This window comes from Vanessa tameamea, chromosome 7, assembly GCF_037043105.1.
Source record: "Vanessa tameamea isolate UH-Manoa-2023 chromosome 7, ilVanTame1 primary haplotype, whole genome shotgun sequence".
In the NCBI taxonomy this organism is placed as follows: Eukaryota; Metazoa; Arthropoda; class Insecta; order Lepidoptera; family Nymphalidae; genus Vanessa; species Vanessa tameamea.
In genome coordinates, this window is record NC_087315.1 from 9,184,435 (window position 1) to 9,199,943 (window position 15,509).

The 15,509-nt window shown below is 30.6% G+C and overlaps 1 protein-coding gene across 2 annotated transcripts in view; it reads left to right on the forward strand.

The window, feature by feature from the left end:
* Positions 1-755: 755 nt before the first annotated feature.
* The window catches only part of LOC113401297 (opsin, ultraviolet-sensitive-like), a 30,403-nt gene continuing 15,649 nt past the window's right edge, over positions 756-15,509 (forward strand). Inside the window, exon 1 of one of the 2 annotated variants that reach the window (XM_064215411.1) lies at positions 756-1,261. In XM_064215411.1, coding sequence (XP_064071481.1) covers positions 795-1,261 — 467 coding nt within the window. In that variant the 5' untranslated portion in view covers positions 756-794. Of the gene's footprint in view, positions 1,262-3,745; positions 4,387-15,509 lie in introns of those variants that run through there. The other variant, XM_026641152.2, reaches the window with a different exon arrangement.

The following is a 15,509-nucleotide window of genomic DNA, read 5'->3' on the forward strand; positions in this document are numbered from 1 at the left end:
AAATATTTATCTAATATCACTGTAACAGATAAACAAAATGTCTGGGAATAAAATATCACAAGATATGTAATTTATATGCAATGTAATTATACACATACCAAAAATCTTAAAACACAATTTTAACGCTAGAAAAACACTAATTTCGCATTTAACTGGTTTTAAACTTCAGAACCTTGTATCAGTTTTTTTATGAGCTCACAAATTTCAATATATAACAGTGTAAATTTCCCACTGCTGGGGGATGTATCGACAAATGCAGATACGTTTTCTTTCAAATGGATTATAAACAGAAAGTAAGTCATAAGAATTCTGTAGTAATTTCCTGAATTTAAACCCTATTTAGCGACTGTCATTTTAATATTTTATTCATTTGCATAAATTTTAACAGAACAATACATTAATAAATTAAAATTTCGGAATATTTTTTCATGCTCATGTTATATAAAATCTAACAAACCTGCACTCTATGATATTCGCCATGTCCAAGGTTGGAGCCATAACTATTTCGTTTACTTACAGAACAGTTTTTAATCGACTTCCAATTGCATTAGTGATTCCAAGGTCAATCAATCTTTAATCTGTCTTATTAGTCTTTATTAACGGTCCTTATAGAGAATTTAGCTAATAGCCCCTTTAATCCAATTTAGGTATAACCCGAAATCGTTCCCTAGGGCAAAACTACAAAATATACGTACTATGAACCATGACAATACTTTTAAATTAAGTAGTATTCTTAAAAAGCGACAAGACTCCTTTGGAACTGCACGTCTTTGAAGAAGCAGCAACTTTCTGCTATGAGGAAAATAATATTTTGTGTACTTTCTTTGTTATTCATCATGTGTATAATACGAAGTACAGATTACAACAGCTATTTTTCTTTTCATCGAGGCACGTTCAGACAAATTCAGAAAAAATCAAGTTGTTCACGTTTAAAGAGACAGATAACAGCCACTAACGAAACTTTTCGTGGAATTGATATTCGTACCACTTATAGTGGAAATGAGTCGAAGAGTATTTCTTATTCCAACAACAGTTTGGATAAAAACTTTGTACTAATTCAAAGGTTTGAGGAAATGTGGCCGGTGTCGGAATGGAGTAAGATTGGATACTTTACGGAGGACTATTTGTACTTGATCAACGAACATTGGCTACAGTTTCCACCACCCAGTGAGATGGTTCAGAGATCTATTGGTGCTTTTTATATCATATTTGCTACGGCTGGTTGCTGGGGAAACGCGGTCGTTATCTTCATGTACTTAAAGTAAGTATTTTCATATTTTAAACTTTATCGACTTCGTTTAAAAATTTAAATTAAATAATATTAGTTAATAGAGTAATTCGGTGCTAGGAAAGTGACCTATGATACGGACTATTCTTGTTCAGGGGTCAGGAACATATTATTTAATACTGATAACAAAATAAGATTTCTTTTTCATCTATAATTTTAATTTGGCATTTTTATCTAGATCCGCTCATTTTAATATAAGTGTTTATGCTTGGTATTTTGTCATTTATCATATAAAAGGGTATTTGTTGTCTGTTGTTCAAACAAAAGTTTCTCAAGCCATCATTTCAAAAATGACTATTTAGATGACTAAGAAAATTATTTTTCTTATCTGAATGTTTTTAGACCCTAAACGTTAGCAATTTTTTAAGAAATTCTATAATGTTGTTTCAGAAAGACTTTTATTATATATTCGTTGTAGGGAAATATAACCTTACGAGTAAAGCCTGACAGCATCCATTGATGCTATCCTGCTGAAGATGAATAGGGTCATTATCCTTTCCAGCTTTAAGCTGATATATAATAAAATAACTTAGGTAGATTTTATCTTTAATTTTAATTAAATACAACACATACATACACTCGAACATTACCCTCCGCTTGAGTATTGAAATCACTAAGTAGATAACTTATGTCCAGTTATTTCCGCTGTTGAAAAACAAGCCGTTTTATGTTTTACTCAAAAACGGTCGATTATTGTCCAGTAACGATTCGTTGAACAGGGTGCTTTTATATTAAAGAAATATTAGTTACGCTTACGGAAGGTAGAATTATTTACTAGGCATATTTCACTAACTCTCGTCTCGTCTCTATAAAAGTACAAGTTAAGTTTATCTTGTATAAAAAAATATAGGAACGTCTTCTCATTTTAATCCATACAAAAAATTAATCTTATCGAGCAAACTATTTGAATAAAATATCGGAAATACGTCAGATATTAAAACAACGAATTTATGAGGAATCTCTCAGGACCCGTTCCATCATTCATCACCCGTTTTTTATAATCTTCGAGCTCAAGTGTCCCTTAGGGATGTTTTTAATCCATACTTCCATACTAATATTATAAATGCGAAAGTAACTCTGTCTGTCTGTCTGTCTGTCTCGCTTTCACGTCAAAACTACTGGACCGATTTAAATGAAATTTGGTACACAAATAGTCTAGAGCCTGAGAAAGGACATAGACTATTTTTTATTTGGAAAAAGTGCTGTAAGGGGTTGAAAAGGGGGATGAAAGGTTGTAAGTTGTTGAAAGTATTGTAATTTTTAGGACTAGAAGCACAAAACTTATATTTTAGTCTGTATACTTATAATCCACTAAGGAGTGAATTTTGGAAATTCTACCCCTAAAGGGGTGAAATAGGGGTTGAACGTATGTATGGAAGTCCGTCATTTTTTAAGTTAGAAACATGAAACTTTATTTTTGGGATACTGATTAAAAAGGAGTAGATACTTATTTAAGTGTTTTTGCATATTCTACCCTTACGGTGGTGAGATAAGGGTAAAAATTTGTATAGAAGTCTGTTATTTTATAAGATAGAAACATGAAACTTTATTTTTGGGGTATTGATCAAAAATGAGTAGATACATACTTAAGCGTTTCTAGATAATCTACCACTAATGGGGTGAAATAAGGGTTGAAAGTTTTTATCGGAGTCAATCATTTTTTAAGTTAAAACAATGAAACTTTATTTTTGTGACACTGATTAAAAATGAGTAATTACGTAGTTAAGCGTTTTTCGATATTCTACCTCTGAGGGGGTGAAATAAGGTATTAAAGTTTTTATGGAAGTCCGTCATATTTTTAAGTTAAAATTTTTAAGTTAAAAATATGAGACTTTATTTTTGAGATACAGATTAAATACGTATTTAAGTCTTTCTAGATATTCTACCTCCAAGGGGTTTAATAGGGGTTGACATTTCTTATACAGTTTAGTCTAGAAGTCCGTAATTTTGAAGTTAGAAGCTCGAAATTTTATTTTTGGGCTACTGATTAAAAATGTGTTGATTCGCATTTAAGCGTTTCTGGATATTCTACCCTAAGGGCTGAAATACACACCAATGTGATATACAAAGAGGTCTTAAATTTACGTAATATTTTAAGGTAATTTGTAAATATATTCATATTCTACGCGAGCGAAGCCGCGGGTAACAGCTAGTAAAGAAACAGTTACGTCACAATATAGTCACTACGATGTATATTCCTAATAATATTGATAATTTTTATAGAAAAAAATATTGTTGAACACGAGATGTAAAAGTTGATTATAAGATAAAAGATAGAAGAGGCAAGTTAATGTATTTCTAAGACCGACTATTTTATTATATATATATATATATATATAACAAAAACTAGAAACATATGAATGACGACAAATTACATGGCATCCAAACAAAAATAGCGCATGTAGCGGGACAATTCGGGATGCAAAAACCACGTCGAGTTAACATTCCGCCGCGGAAAGCACACGGGACGGTCGCGCTTCTCAAGAATTCCACGTTATTTTCGTTGAATCACAAGTTTATAGACAAATTATAATGTCTCAAGCTATTATAATTATTTTCATTATGTTTCTCGTGGAACTGGAGTGCTTTAATGTTGATCGCTCGATGCAAACGAAAAATGAAATAAGTATGAAATCAAACAAAATACAATTAAAAGACAGTGTCATTAATTATTTTATTTATTTCGACTCTTTAAAATGTCATGGTGTGATTTTGTGGCGTTGTTTCAATTTGAAAATGTGGAAAAAACGTAAGAGAACAAATGAAAACAATAGTTTATCGCAGAAGTTGATAAGATCGAGGACAAAAAGATTTGCAAATGAATATGGCTTAGGATATGAATTCCACGAAACCATTTCACAAGTAGTTACAGCTGAACCCATGGAATCGATGCTTGTTCAAAGATTCAAGCAGAAGTGGCCTTTAAATTTGTGGCGACAGATCGGATTCACCGATGACTTCGTGAAATGCATCAACCCTCACTGGATGCAATTCCCACCACCCAATCCCTCATTATATTATGGAATCGGTGGTATATATATTGTGATGGTAGTGATGGGTTCCCTTGGCAACACAACCGTCATATTGATGTATTGTAGGTCAGTACTTAAAACCTAAGGTAAACATTAATTATCGCTTATATGAAAATCATTAAATAAATAGAACTAAGTATATTTCTAATAATACATAATTAGCGATGAGTTTTGGAGGTTATAAAAACATTTTGGAATGAGGAAATCAAATTATTTTATGTAGTAACAAATTAATAACAATTGCTTACTTAGAAACTTTTATTTTTAACTCATAGAAATTTCATAGTCAATTAGGAGTTTGTTTGCGCAATTTGAGTTTATTACATCGTTTTTTGCTAAAAAATTTGTATATTGCCAAGATTTTTCAAACACGTTATAGAAACAATTAAACTGAAGATGAGATCTTTTTTTTATCGTATAGCGCCGCTTGAGAATTTCCAAATGAATCGGTAATTGTAATTTCAGAATATATTTTCCTTTCATGAATTTTGCAAATAATGATAGCGTGTAACAAAATATTATTTAACACCTCAAAAGATGAAAATTTAAAATGCCTAAAAATTGGTATTTCACTTGGTGTTAGCCTTTGAGCAAGCCCGTCAGATAGCCACCCACAAATCACATATTAGTACTGTTGTATTCCGGCTTGAAGGGTTTGTGAGCCAGTACAGGCATATAGGACATAACATCTTTGTCCCGGAAGAGCATTAGCTCACCCACTCACTTCCCGTCCGCTTGTCTGTTTCAAAAATAGATTATTGTGTTGTTTGTGTTGTCTTGAAACTATAACCTTAATAATTGTAATGCTTAAATTCAATACAATAATAATTACAACGCACTTAGATAAACGGTGAAACTAAATTCATCCCCAAAACTATGGTATACTTAAAAAAATAATCAATTTATTTGTGTAATAAATTGAACAGAAAATCGCAGTTTTGACTTAAAATTCTTAGATTGTTATTGTCCACCATTACCACAAGTAGTAAACTTAGCACAACATAAGCATACTTTTTCTTGCGTTTACACAAAAATAATTGGCAATTACTGTATTTGCAACAGTTTTATTCTTATTGTAATATTGTCATCTCCACAGAAATGTTGTTTGTGCCTTTGGTGTACTTTACTTTGTATTTATTATTTTAGAGTGCCTGCATGTTTTTATTAGCAAGCAATGACATAATTTAAGCTTTTGCTTCTTTTTCTGATTTGAAGTATGGGTTCCAAATTGATTTTTTTTGCATTATTGATACGAGGTTGCATTAGAAGTCGTTATTTTTTTAAATCGCCAACAATTATACACACATTGATTCAAATTTTGTTGAATCAATGTTAAGAACTGTCAAGACAAGACAAGATAAATTGTCAAGACTAACGCGTTTAGACAACACAAAAGTTACTATTATTTACTTGCACGTAGACGTATTCGCTAAGTCGATTTATACTAATTTAATTATGGGTGAATGAAATTGTGAGAAATACCGTAAAGTAAGAGAGTGAAAGAAAAGGGTAATTCAGATTTATTGCAGCGTGTAGACTGAATAAATATCTGCATGAACTTTTAAAATAAAACTCATTAAAAAAAAAGTTTCGTTGCTCAATTTCAATTTAACAGTTCAAGCGACATAAAGATCTCAGTTATCAATGCAATTTCAAAATTAAACTACCTTGCCTAAGACAAATGGATTATTTTTGATTCTGTTAATAAATTCTAGAAGTCATCATGAGATCTTTAACATACAAAATAATTTTCGCATATTTAGCAAAAGCATATTTCTGTTCAATATAACATGTTACGTCTGGGCTATGCAGGGCGAATGTACTATGCTCCGTGATATTAAACACATGACCTTTGTTAAGACTTACGGTTTATTTTATGTTTGAGATTAATCTAGTTTCCTTATACTGTCTGAAACAAAAATACCTGTTTGTTGTGTACAGCATACAAGATAAGTCAAATTGAAATTCTTCGTTAAAACATACCTAGAGATAGGTATTAAATTGTTCTATACTCGGTAGAGGCAAAGGGTTTCATATATTATACGCATTTTCATTATTTGATAAGAAATGATTTCGGAGTGCGGGCGCTCTCTAGTTACTCTTCTTCGTAATTTCACTTGGAGTCTCTGAGAGCTGTGGAGAGAATTTACGACGCGTTATTTGGATTATACGACGTATTTATAGATAATAACATAATAATATATATCCCATATATATATGCTAATGCCTAATGTAATAGCCTGCTTATATCGATAATTTGATCAATATAAAATAACCTTACATAATTAAAGCATACCTTGCATAAATGTCTCATGAACAGCAATAGTGCTTTAAATATCACTTCAATACATATGAACGTAATAAGTATATAAATAGCTAATCATTTACGAGAATGATACTCTGAGTCAGTGAAGCGTGTAATAAAATAAACATACGTGCAGGAAGTCATCTTGTCCGCGGAAAAGATAGGGAAGATAAATATATTACTGCTGAAAGTTCTTACAAGTTAAAATTTAGAAAATTTAAGTTTAATATAACACCCCGAAGACTCGTTCCGTTCTACCTATAATTGGGATAACTTCACTTTATAAAGTGTTAACAAAGAATTTTACTTTTATGTTATTTTAGTATGAAACAAAAGCCAAACCATTAATTAAATATAAAGTTGCAAAAGACACGTTTTTTATAAAATAAAGTACATATTTTTATTTTTGTTTTTTGCTTTTTTTTTAAGTCTGCAAGCCGACATCGTTGCTATATTCAACTCTGTTTTAAAATGAAATTTAAATATATAAATGACATACATAATCTTCAGTTGATAAAAAAATTATATTAATTAGACATTTTATAGGATTATGTTACATGTTTTTTAAAGTGAGAGGTTCAAAAGCTGCTGTGTTCAATAAAAAAAAGATTTTTATTTACGGAATCAGACTACAGATATTTTTAAAAATATATTTAGATACACTTACTATATACAAATATACACTATACAAAATATCGCTGAACCTGAAATTGTACGAGTATTTCAGTCTGCGATTCATTCCCTAATTAATTAATAGACGTTCAGCTAAATCATTGAATGAAAAACCCTTATGAGTAATGTATTTATATCATCTACTCATAAGATTCTACAAATTTACATTTTCATTTGCATAGACGTGTTCCCAGAAGAATTATAGACATTGTGATTATAAGGCTGTACATTAACCGCGCTTGGATTATTTTCAAATTATATTATACTAGCTGTTATATATATTGTTAATATTAAATTAACTTAAAATATTACTTTAAAGTAAGACCTCTTTGTATACCACATTGGTGTGTATTTCAGCCCTTAGGGTAGAGTATCCAGAAACGCATAAATGCGCAACAACTCGTTTCTAATCGGTAGCCCAAAAATAATATTTCGAACTTCTAATTTCAAAATGACGGACTTCCAGACTCACCTGTTTACAAAATGTCAACACCTATTTTTCCCTTTAGGCGTAAAATATCCAGAAACGCTCAAATACGTATCAACTCATTTTTAATCAGAGGCACAAAAATAAAATTTAATGTTATCTCACTTCGAAAATGACGGCTTTCCAGACTATCCTATATACGAAATGTCAACCCAATTACTCTCCTTAGGCGTAAAATATCCATAAACGTTTAAATACGTATCAAATCATTTTTAATCGGAAGCCAAAAAATAAAATTGTATGCTTTTAACTTCAAAATGTCGGACTTCCAGACTAACCTGTATACAAATATTGCACAACATCACATACATTACTCTGATCCCAATTTAACTAGCTAAAGCACTTGTGTTATGGAAATCAGAAGTAACGACGGTACCACATACCCCCAGACCCAAGACAACATAGAAAACTAATGAACTTTTTCTACATCGACTCGGCCGGGAATCGAACCCGGGACCTCGGAGTGGCGTACCCATGAAAACCGGTGTACACACTACTCGACCACGGAGGTCGTCAACCTGTATACATTATGTCAACCTCTACTTTTTCCCTTTAGGCGTAAAATATCAAGAAACGCCTAAATACGTATCTACTCATTTTTAATCAGTAGCCCAAAAATAAAGATTCCTGCTTCTAACTTCAAAAATGACGGTCTTCCAGACTATCCTATATACGAAATATCTACCCAATTTCTCTCCTTAGGCGTACAAGATCCAGAAACGCTTAAATGCGAATCAACACATTTTTAATCAGTAACAAAATGTCAACACTTATTTTTCCCTTTAGACATAATATATCAAGAAACGCTTAAAACGTATCTACTCATTTTTAATCGGTAGCCCAAAAATAAAATTTCATGCTTCTAACTTCAAAAATGACGGACTTCCAGACTAAGCTATATAAGAAATGTCAACCCCTATTACACTCCTTGGAGGTAGAATATCTAGAAACACTTAAATACGTATTTAATCATGTTTAATTTGCATCTCAAAAATATAGTCTCATATTTTTAACTTAAAAAAATTACGTACTTCCATAAAAACTTTCATCCCTTATTTCACCTCCTTAGTGGTAGATTATCTAGAAACGCTTAAATATGTATGTACTCATTTTTGATCAATATCCCAAAAAAAAAGTTTCCTGTTTCTATCTTAAAAATGACGGATTTCAATACAAATTTTCAACCCTTATTTCATCCCCGTAGGGGTAGAAAATGCAGAAACACTTAAATAAGTATCTACTCCTTTTTCATCAGTATCCCAAAAATAAAGTTTCATGTTTCTAACTTAAAAAATTACGGACTACCATACAAACGTTCAACCCCTATTTCACCCCTTTAGGGGTAGAATTTTCAAAATTCGGGTGTCATGATATGTTAGTTTTTAAGTATACAGACTAAAATACAAATTTTATGCTTTTAGTCCTAAAAATGACAATACTATCAACAACTTACAACCTTTCATCCCCCTTTTCAATCCCTTACAGCACTTTTTCCAAATATAAAGTAGCCCTTGTCCTTTCTCAGGCTCTAGACTATTTGTGTACCAAATTTAATTTAATTCGGTCCAGTAGTTTTGACGTGAAAGTGAGACAGACAGACAGACAGAGTTACTTTCGCATTTATAATATTAGTATGGATAATTTGTTTGTTGACTATACATATAACATAACCTTCGGGTATTTATCACATCAGATTCATCATAAACATTGATGGAAATAATATGTAATAATAGATTGGAATAGATTCTATTTTAACATTTTTAAAACAAATTAAATTCAGGCACATACATAAATTAAGTATTTCGCTTATGCTTAGAATTCAAATAATATTAGTTTAATAACAAATCTAAGCTTCTAAGCTCTATTATATTAATCTTGAACAGTAGTAGGTTTTCTGAGAAAAATAATATTGTATAGTCCTAAATCCGAAATTTTATAAATATTGTCTATTTAGATTACGTCTAAAGAATCTTACAATTACGTCTGCTTAATGTAAGGGCAAACCAATAATATTGTAGAAATAATACGACTTAGAATATAATAATAAAACGATTTATTGAAAAAAGTGAAAAGGACATAACACATTGACAAGCGCTAGAAGAAGTTAAGAGATGACAAAAAGAACTATTAAAGTGGTTAGGCGTTGTTTACATTCTTCCAACAAATATAAATGCGAAGGTACGTACACTATTGTGCAGAGCCAAGCAACGAGAAAATCGAGTGACTTTTGCATAGAGCTAGCTTAAGAGCTAAAGAGTGGAATGGGAATATGATCTTAAAATCAGAAGAGCGCGTAGCCGAGTGTAAAAACTAGTATTACAAAAGCTACTGACAACATTTTTTATCCGTTTTTTTTTCAATACTTTGTAATGAAATGTAAATAAACAAAGTTAAGAAGTATATTTTCAGTGAAATAATATCATTCTCATTCTTCATTGGGCTATATCATTACGTTTATGACACATTTCCGATCCAACTTCTACTATTCCTCACAAACATCTCAGCTTAATCGAAACTGAGGGGCAATTCTAGTTATTTTTATGGGTTATAATGCAATCTCAATTATATTCCGATCTAAGTCCAACCGAACCGCAACCGGGTCGTTGAGTTAGTTGAAAACGAAAAACGGCTAAACGGCAACGTTTCAATTCGACTGCGATAAAGTAACAATTTGATTGTAGAATTGGCACCCAGATAATTTCAACTAAATGCACGAATTGTTATTTGTAATAATATTTAATACTTACCACATCGATGGTCGAACCTTAGCTAATAGTAACTTTTAAACTTGATTTTTTTATGTTAATGGTCAATAATCGTAATTCAAGGTATTGATTGCAATATAATATTATTAATAAGAGCTATGAATAAGTTAAGACGACCCTTATAATGTAATAAATACATATCGACAATAAATAACAATAGTAAAGAATAACAACCTTGCTAAAGGTTGATAAATGCTCAAGTTGTTTTTCCTTCAAGTTCGAGTCTACTCATGTTAGGATTCTGAGTTATAGTCGCATCTTAAAATTATGGGATAAAAAACACTGCCGTGATCACTTTCCTTTAGAATAACATAATACTTAATAACATACCTTATACTATATCAATTTTAATTTACAATACTTTTAGCTTGTTTTTAAAACACACAATTCATACTATGTCTAAATTTCTATTGATTTCCGTTTAAATGCATAGTGGCAGTGCCGCCGACAGCTTAACCTTCGATACGGAGTTAAATAATCTTCCACACGCTTATTAGTAGACATTGACTAATTCGTTATTACCGATATTTTTATAATTAACGAAACACTTAGATAAAAAAAAAATCTGTTATCATTTTGGATAAATGATGAGAAATCTTCCATATAAAAATTTCAAGTATGCCTTATAGTTTTGACAATTTTTGCTTAGATAGCACCTACTTAAATTTTCTTTCGAAATATATATCATTAAGAAAATGTATTTTACTTGTTGTTGTACTAAAATAAAAAAATCTTAAGAAAAAGATTAGTATTATGTGGATTATATTTACCCGGCGTCGTTTGGGTGCAATATATTAATAAAAAACTGAGAGATCCACTTAGCAATTTTTTTTAAAGTATTTATCAATTTAAAACTTTATTTATTAATCAGCTTATATGAGCATGTCAGAAAGAGAAATATGGGTAATAATTATTATTCTTATTGTAAATATAATGTGTCTATGGCTCACATTAAAATTTACAATTTGCTAGTACATTGTGTTGAAGTATCTTCTGAAACAATGTCAGCCATGTAAGCGTAAGAAAACTGATTTTTAGATAATACATCGTCATAGTTCAGCTATTTTTTGCAAATAATAATAAATTACGAATAGTAAAAACGGTATCAAAATCAATTGAGTCTTTTAGAAGCTAAAACGGGGATACAGATAGAAACAGAATGTTACTTTACTTTATACTATTATATTATATTTATACTATTAATAGATATCGACTAGCTGAAGATGGGCCTAAGTATTAATAATTCCGAATCAAAGTAACATATTCATATTACATTTTCAGTTTCAAATATAAAAAAATATTATTAACTAAAACTTTTTGATTGCTTTAGTTTAATTCTTGTCCCTTACTCGCTTTAGAAAGCCATTATGTGTTACAGAGTAATTCGAATATCAGATTATGAAAATTTTTACACAGCTAAAATTTAAGATCTTCAATTTAAAAGTAATCTGACTTAACATATTATTCAGTAAAAACATATATTTATAGTATGTAGCTTTCAAATTTATATTTACTTTGTCAACACTGCACTATTATACTGATCACAATACTCACTGGATGAATTAATTTGCCATGTTCTTGAATAACTCGCTTTATTGACTCGCATACAATATTAATATGTAAATCATTTGTACAAAACATCAGCGCGATTTAAAAGACTAGTAATTCCATCTATACAATTTTATCAGAAATAAAACTAATCGACATAAATGACACAAAATATTTTAGACATACTTGGTGGTAGAGCTTTGAGCAAGTCCGTTTGGTTAGGTTACCACTCACCAGATATTATATCACCAAACAGAATTAATGAATGTGTTTGTGTTCCGGTTTGAAGGCTGAGTCATCCAGTGAAGCTACAGGTACAAGGGACATAACATTTTAACTCCCAACGTAGATGGCGCATTGGCGTTGTGAGGAATGTCTAATATTTCTTACTGCGCTAATATCTATGGGTGGTGATGACCACTTACCATCAGGTGGCGTATTTGACTAACCACCTGCCGATAATATAAATAAATTTACATATGTACGAATAATACGTAGGTATAATTATGGCCATTTTTGATGCTGTCATAAATACGTGGTTTTATTAAAAAAAAAAACACAGGTAATCTATTATTTAAATACATTTATATTTCAATCCGAATATCGTTTGTACTTCAAATTTAGTATAACAAAATAAATTAAGTAACTATACTAATATGTGTACATGCAAATAAATATTATTTTTCAACTCATTCATATTCTTCACAATTTAAATATTTTGTCTACATTTTTGATTTTATTACAAAATGATAGAAATAAATCCTAAGATCTACTAATGATATGTCTGCAAGCCAGACGGAGGTACCACCCACGCATTCTATATTTCTTTAAAGTGTTCAGGTTCAAAGAGTACATATAACGAATGGTATTCGTGTCATTCAAGCATTGATATATAATAACTTAGATTATAAGCAAACACAAATACTTACACATGTTCATTCTTCTGATTAAACGGATTTGACGCTTAATTATCATTTCGTTTTTAGCATTTGAAAGTTTCTAGTATCGTTCCATTTTCTTACGGGTAGATCAAGCGTCTGTATCATACGTTTATATGGTAATACATACGAGTAAAGCTAGCCAGTATTCGTACTCTTCAACAATTATCGTCACATCTCAGCAAATTTATACAAAAAATTAATGAATTTAACATCTAAGCCGAGTTTGCCTCATGAGTGAAAACCGTATGAAAATCCGATGGGTAGTATTGGAGTTTGTCACGTTCAGACGACATAGAGGCGGCCCGGGGGTACTTTTCATAATATGTAGTGATTGTGATTCAAATTTATATAAAACATACATATAAATAAAATATGTATACACGTCACTGTAGAAACATAATTATTATAGATATCTTGTATGACTCGAGGAAATTGCAATTTGATAACATTGAAAAATATATATTTCAATTCGCGGCCTCTGTAAAGGCACCGATAAACACACCCGTATTTATTTCCGGAAAATGTGTCTGAAATCCCAACACTACATTTAATAAGTAATAGATTTTCTGTTTTACAAATTCCGAAAAGGGGAAGTACCGGGTACGAACGTAACAATTAGAATCTTCAATTTAATTTCCGGCTATCAATCAAATTTTCTATCAAACGAATAAAGCCCTATAAAATTACAAGTTTACTCTATATATCTTATTTTCTAACAAATACAACGCTTCAAGATTGCCAGGGGCAGAACAAAAGTAACTCGGTACGGTCCGTAGTAGCACTACGAATATTACGAAGGTACACGACCCTTCGTAATATTGTGTGTACCTAATTTTTTTTTTATTATTGGTAGGTAAATCGTAGATCCGACATCGTTAGAATTACCAACAACTAGCAGGTCGAGTTACACTGAGTATTTTATTTGAAAAATGATAACATATAATACATTTTACAAATACTAATTATGTATGGTATAATATTAGCGTTTTATTATCATTCTTTATAAACCAGATGCTGGACATAGATACACGTACTATTAAAATATAGAATTACTTTTGTAAGAAATAGCATGATCAAAACATATTTTAATTAGACATTAAAGACTATTGAAATATTAATACGGTAAAGCATTGTGGTAGTACAAGTTTTTTATTTTTTATTTTAATGATGAATTGTAGTAATTCCATGTCAAGCGTTCCCACTCGAGATTATTTGCTAGTCGGCGCTCGGCCAGCCATCACTAAGAGGAAAATACCTACATTATACGCAATTTAACAGTAACTTAGTACGTTTTTATTTTTTATCTTCAACTTTTAATATATTTTGGAGCCACAAAATGTATTAAAAGTTGAAGATTAAAAAATTATAATATTTATAATATTTACTGTCAATAAAATATCTAAATTACTTTAAAATCAAAATGTTTGAGTCTAAATATACATATTATATTTATACAATTATATTTATACCTTATCATATTTAATTAAGATAAGCTATTATGAATTTTCTGGTTCCATGAGCGAAAAAAAAAAAAAGAAATAATAAATAAAGCAATTTTTTTAGAAGAGAGTTACATAACATATTGTTTAATTAAATATTATTAAATAGACTAAGCGTTTCCTTAATAGTCTGAACCAATACATGTGTAGTTTTAAATTATTGAAGCTAAATTAAAACATCAAATAAATCAACAAACGAACGAAATGTCTCATTATTCGCTTGATCTTATCCCATTAATTTCGTGTCGGTGCAATGTGTTTTACTCTCCATTTATCTCTCTCATTAGTAATCCTCAGCTACACCATTTTAGCACAGATCCTCCCTAACACAGTACAGCTAATTTTTTTCTAGCCTAACCTAATCTAACACAGTCCAGGTAATTTTTTTCGCTCTTTTTCTTACTAATACCATTCTTATAGCACGATTAGTCCCATTGTATTACATAATTAAATTCCGCAGATATTTTTAACTTTGCCGTTTCATAGATTCAAGTCATTTGTAAATGCTTGTTGACTTCCAGGCAGGAGATATAACATACATATATAATTGTATTTAACTAACATGACTGTATTTTTAGATGTTAAAAAAGAGTAACTACTGAGTTTCTTGCCGGTTCTTCTCGGTAGAATCTACATTCCGAACCGGTGGTAGCTTTACTTTAAATAGTTTGTTTTTTGACGATTCAAAAGTGCTTGTAAAAGCCTACTTGAATAAAGTAATTTTGATTTGATTTATCCACAATGTTATAATTGAGTCCATTTCAGCTTTTCGTCACAAGAGCTTTGATCTTTTACTTATATATATATACTCATATCGTATTCTATCTATTGTCCCCAACTCAGATATCTAACTCAATATTCTCATTTCAGCTGAATGCATTCAAATTTCATCCTTCATAGGTCGATACATTTCCGCAATTTTATAAATTTCCCCGTTAGTTCCCTCTTTTACTAAAGAGAAAAAATTGATGG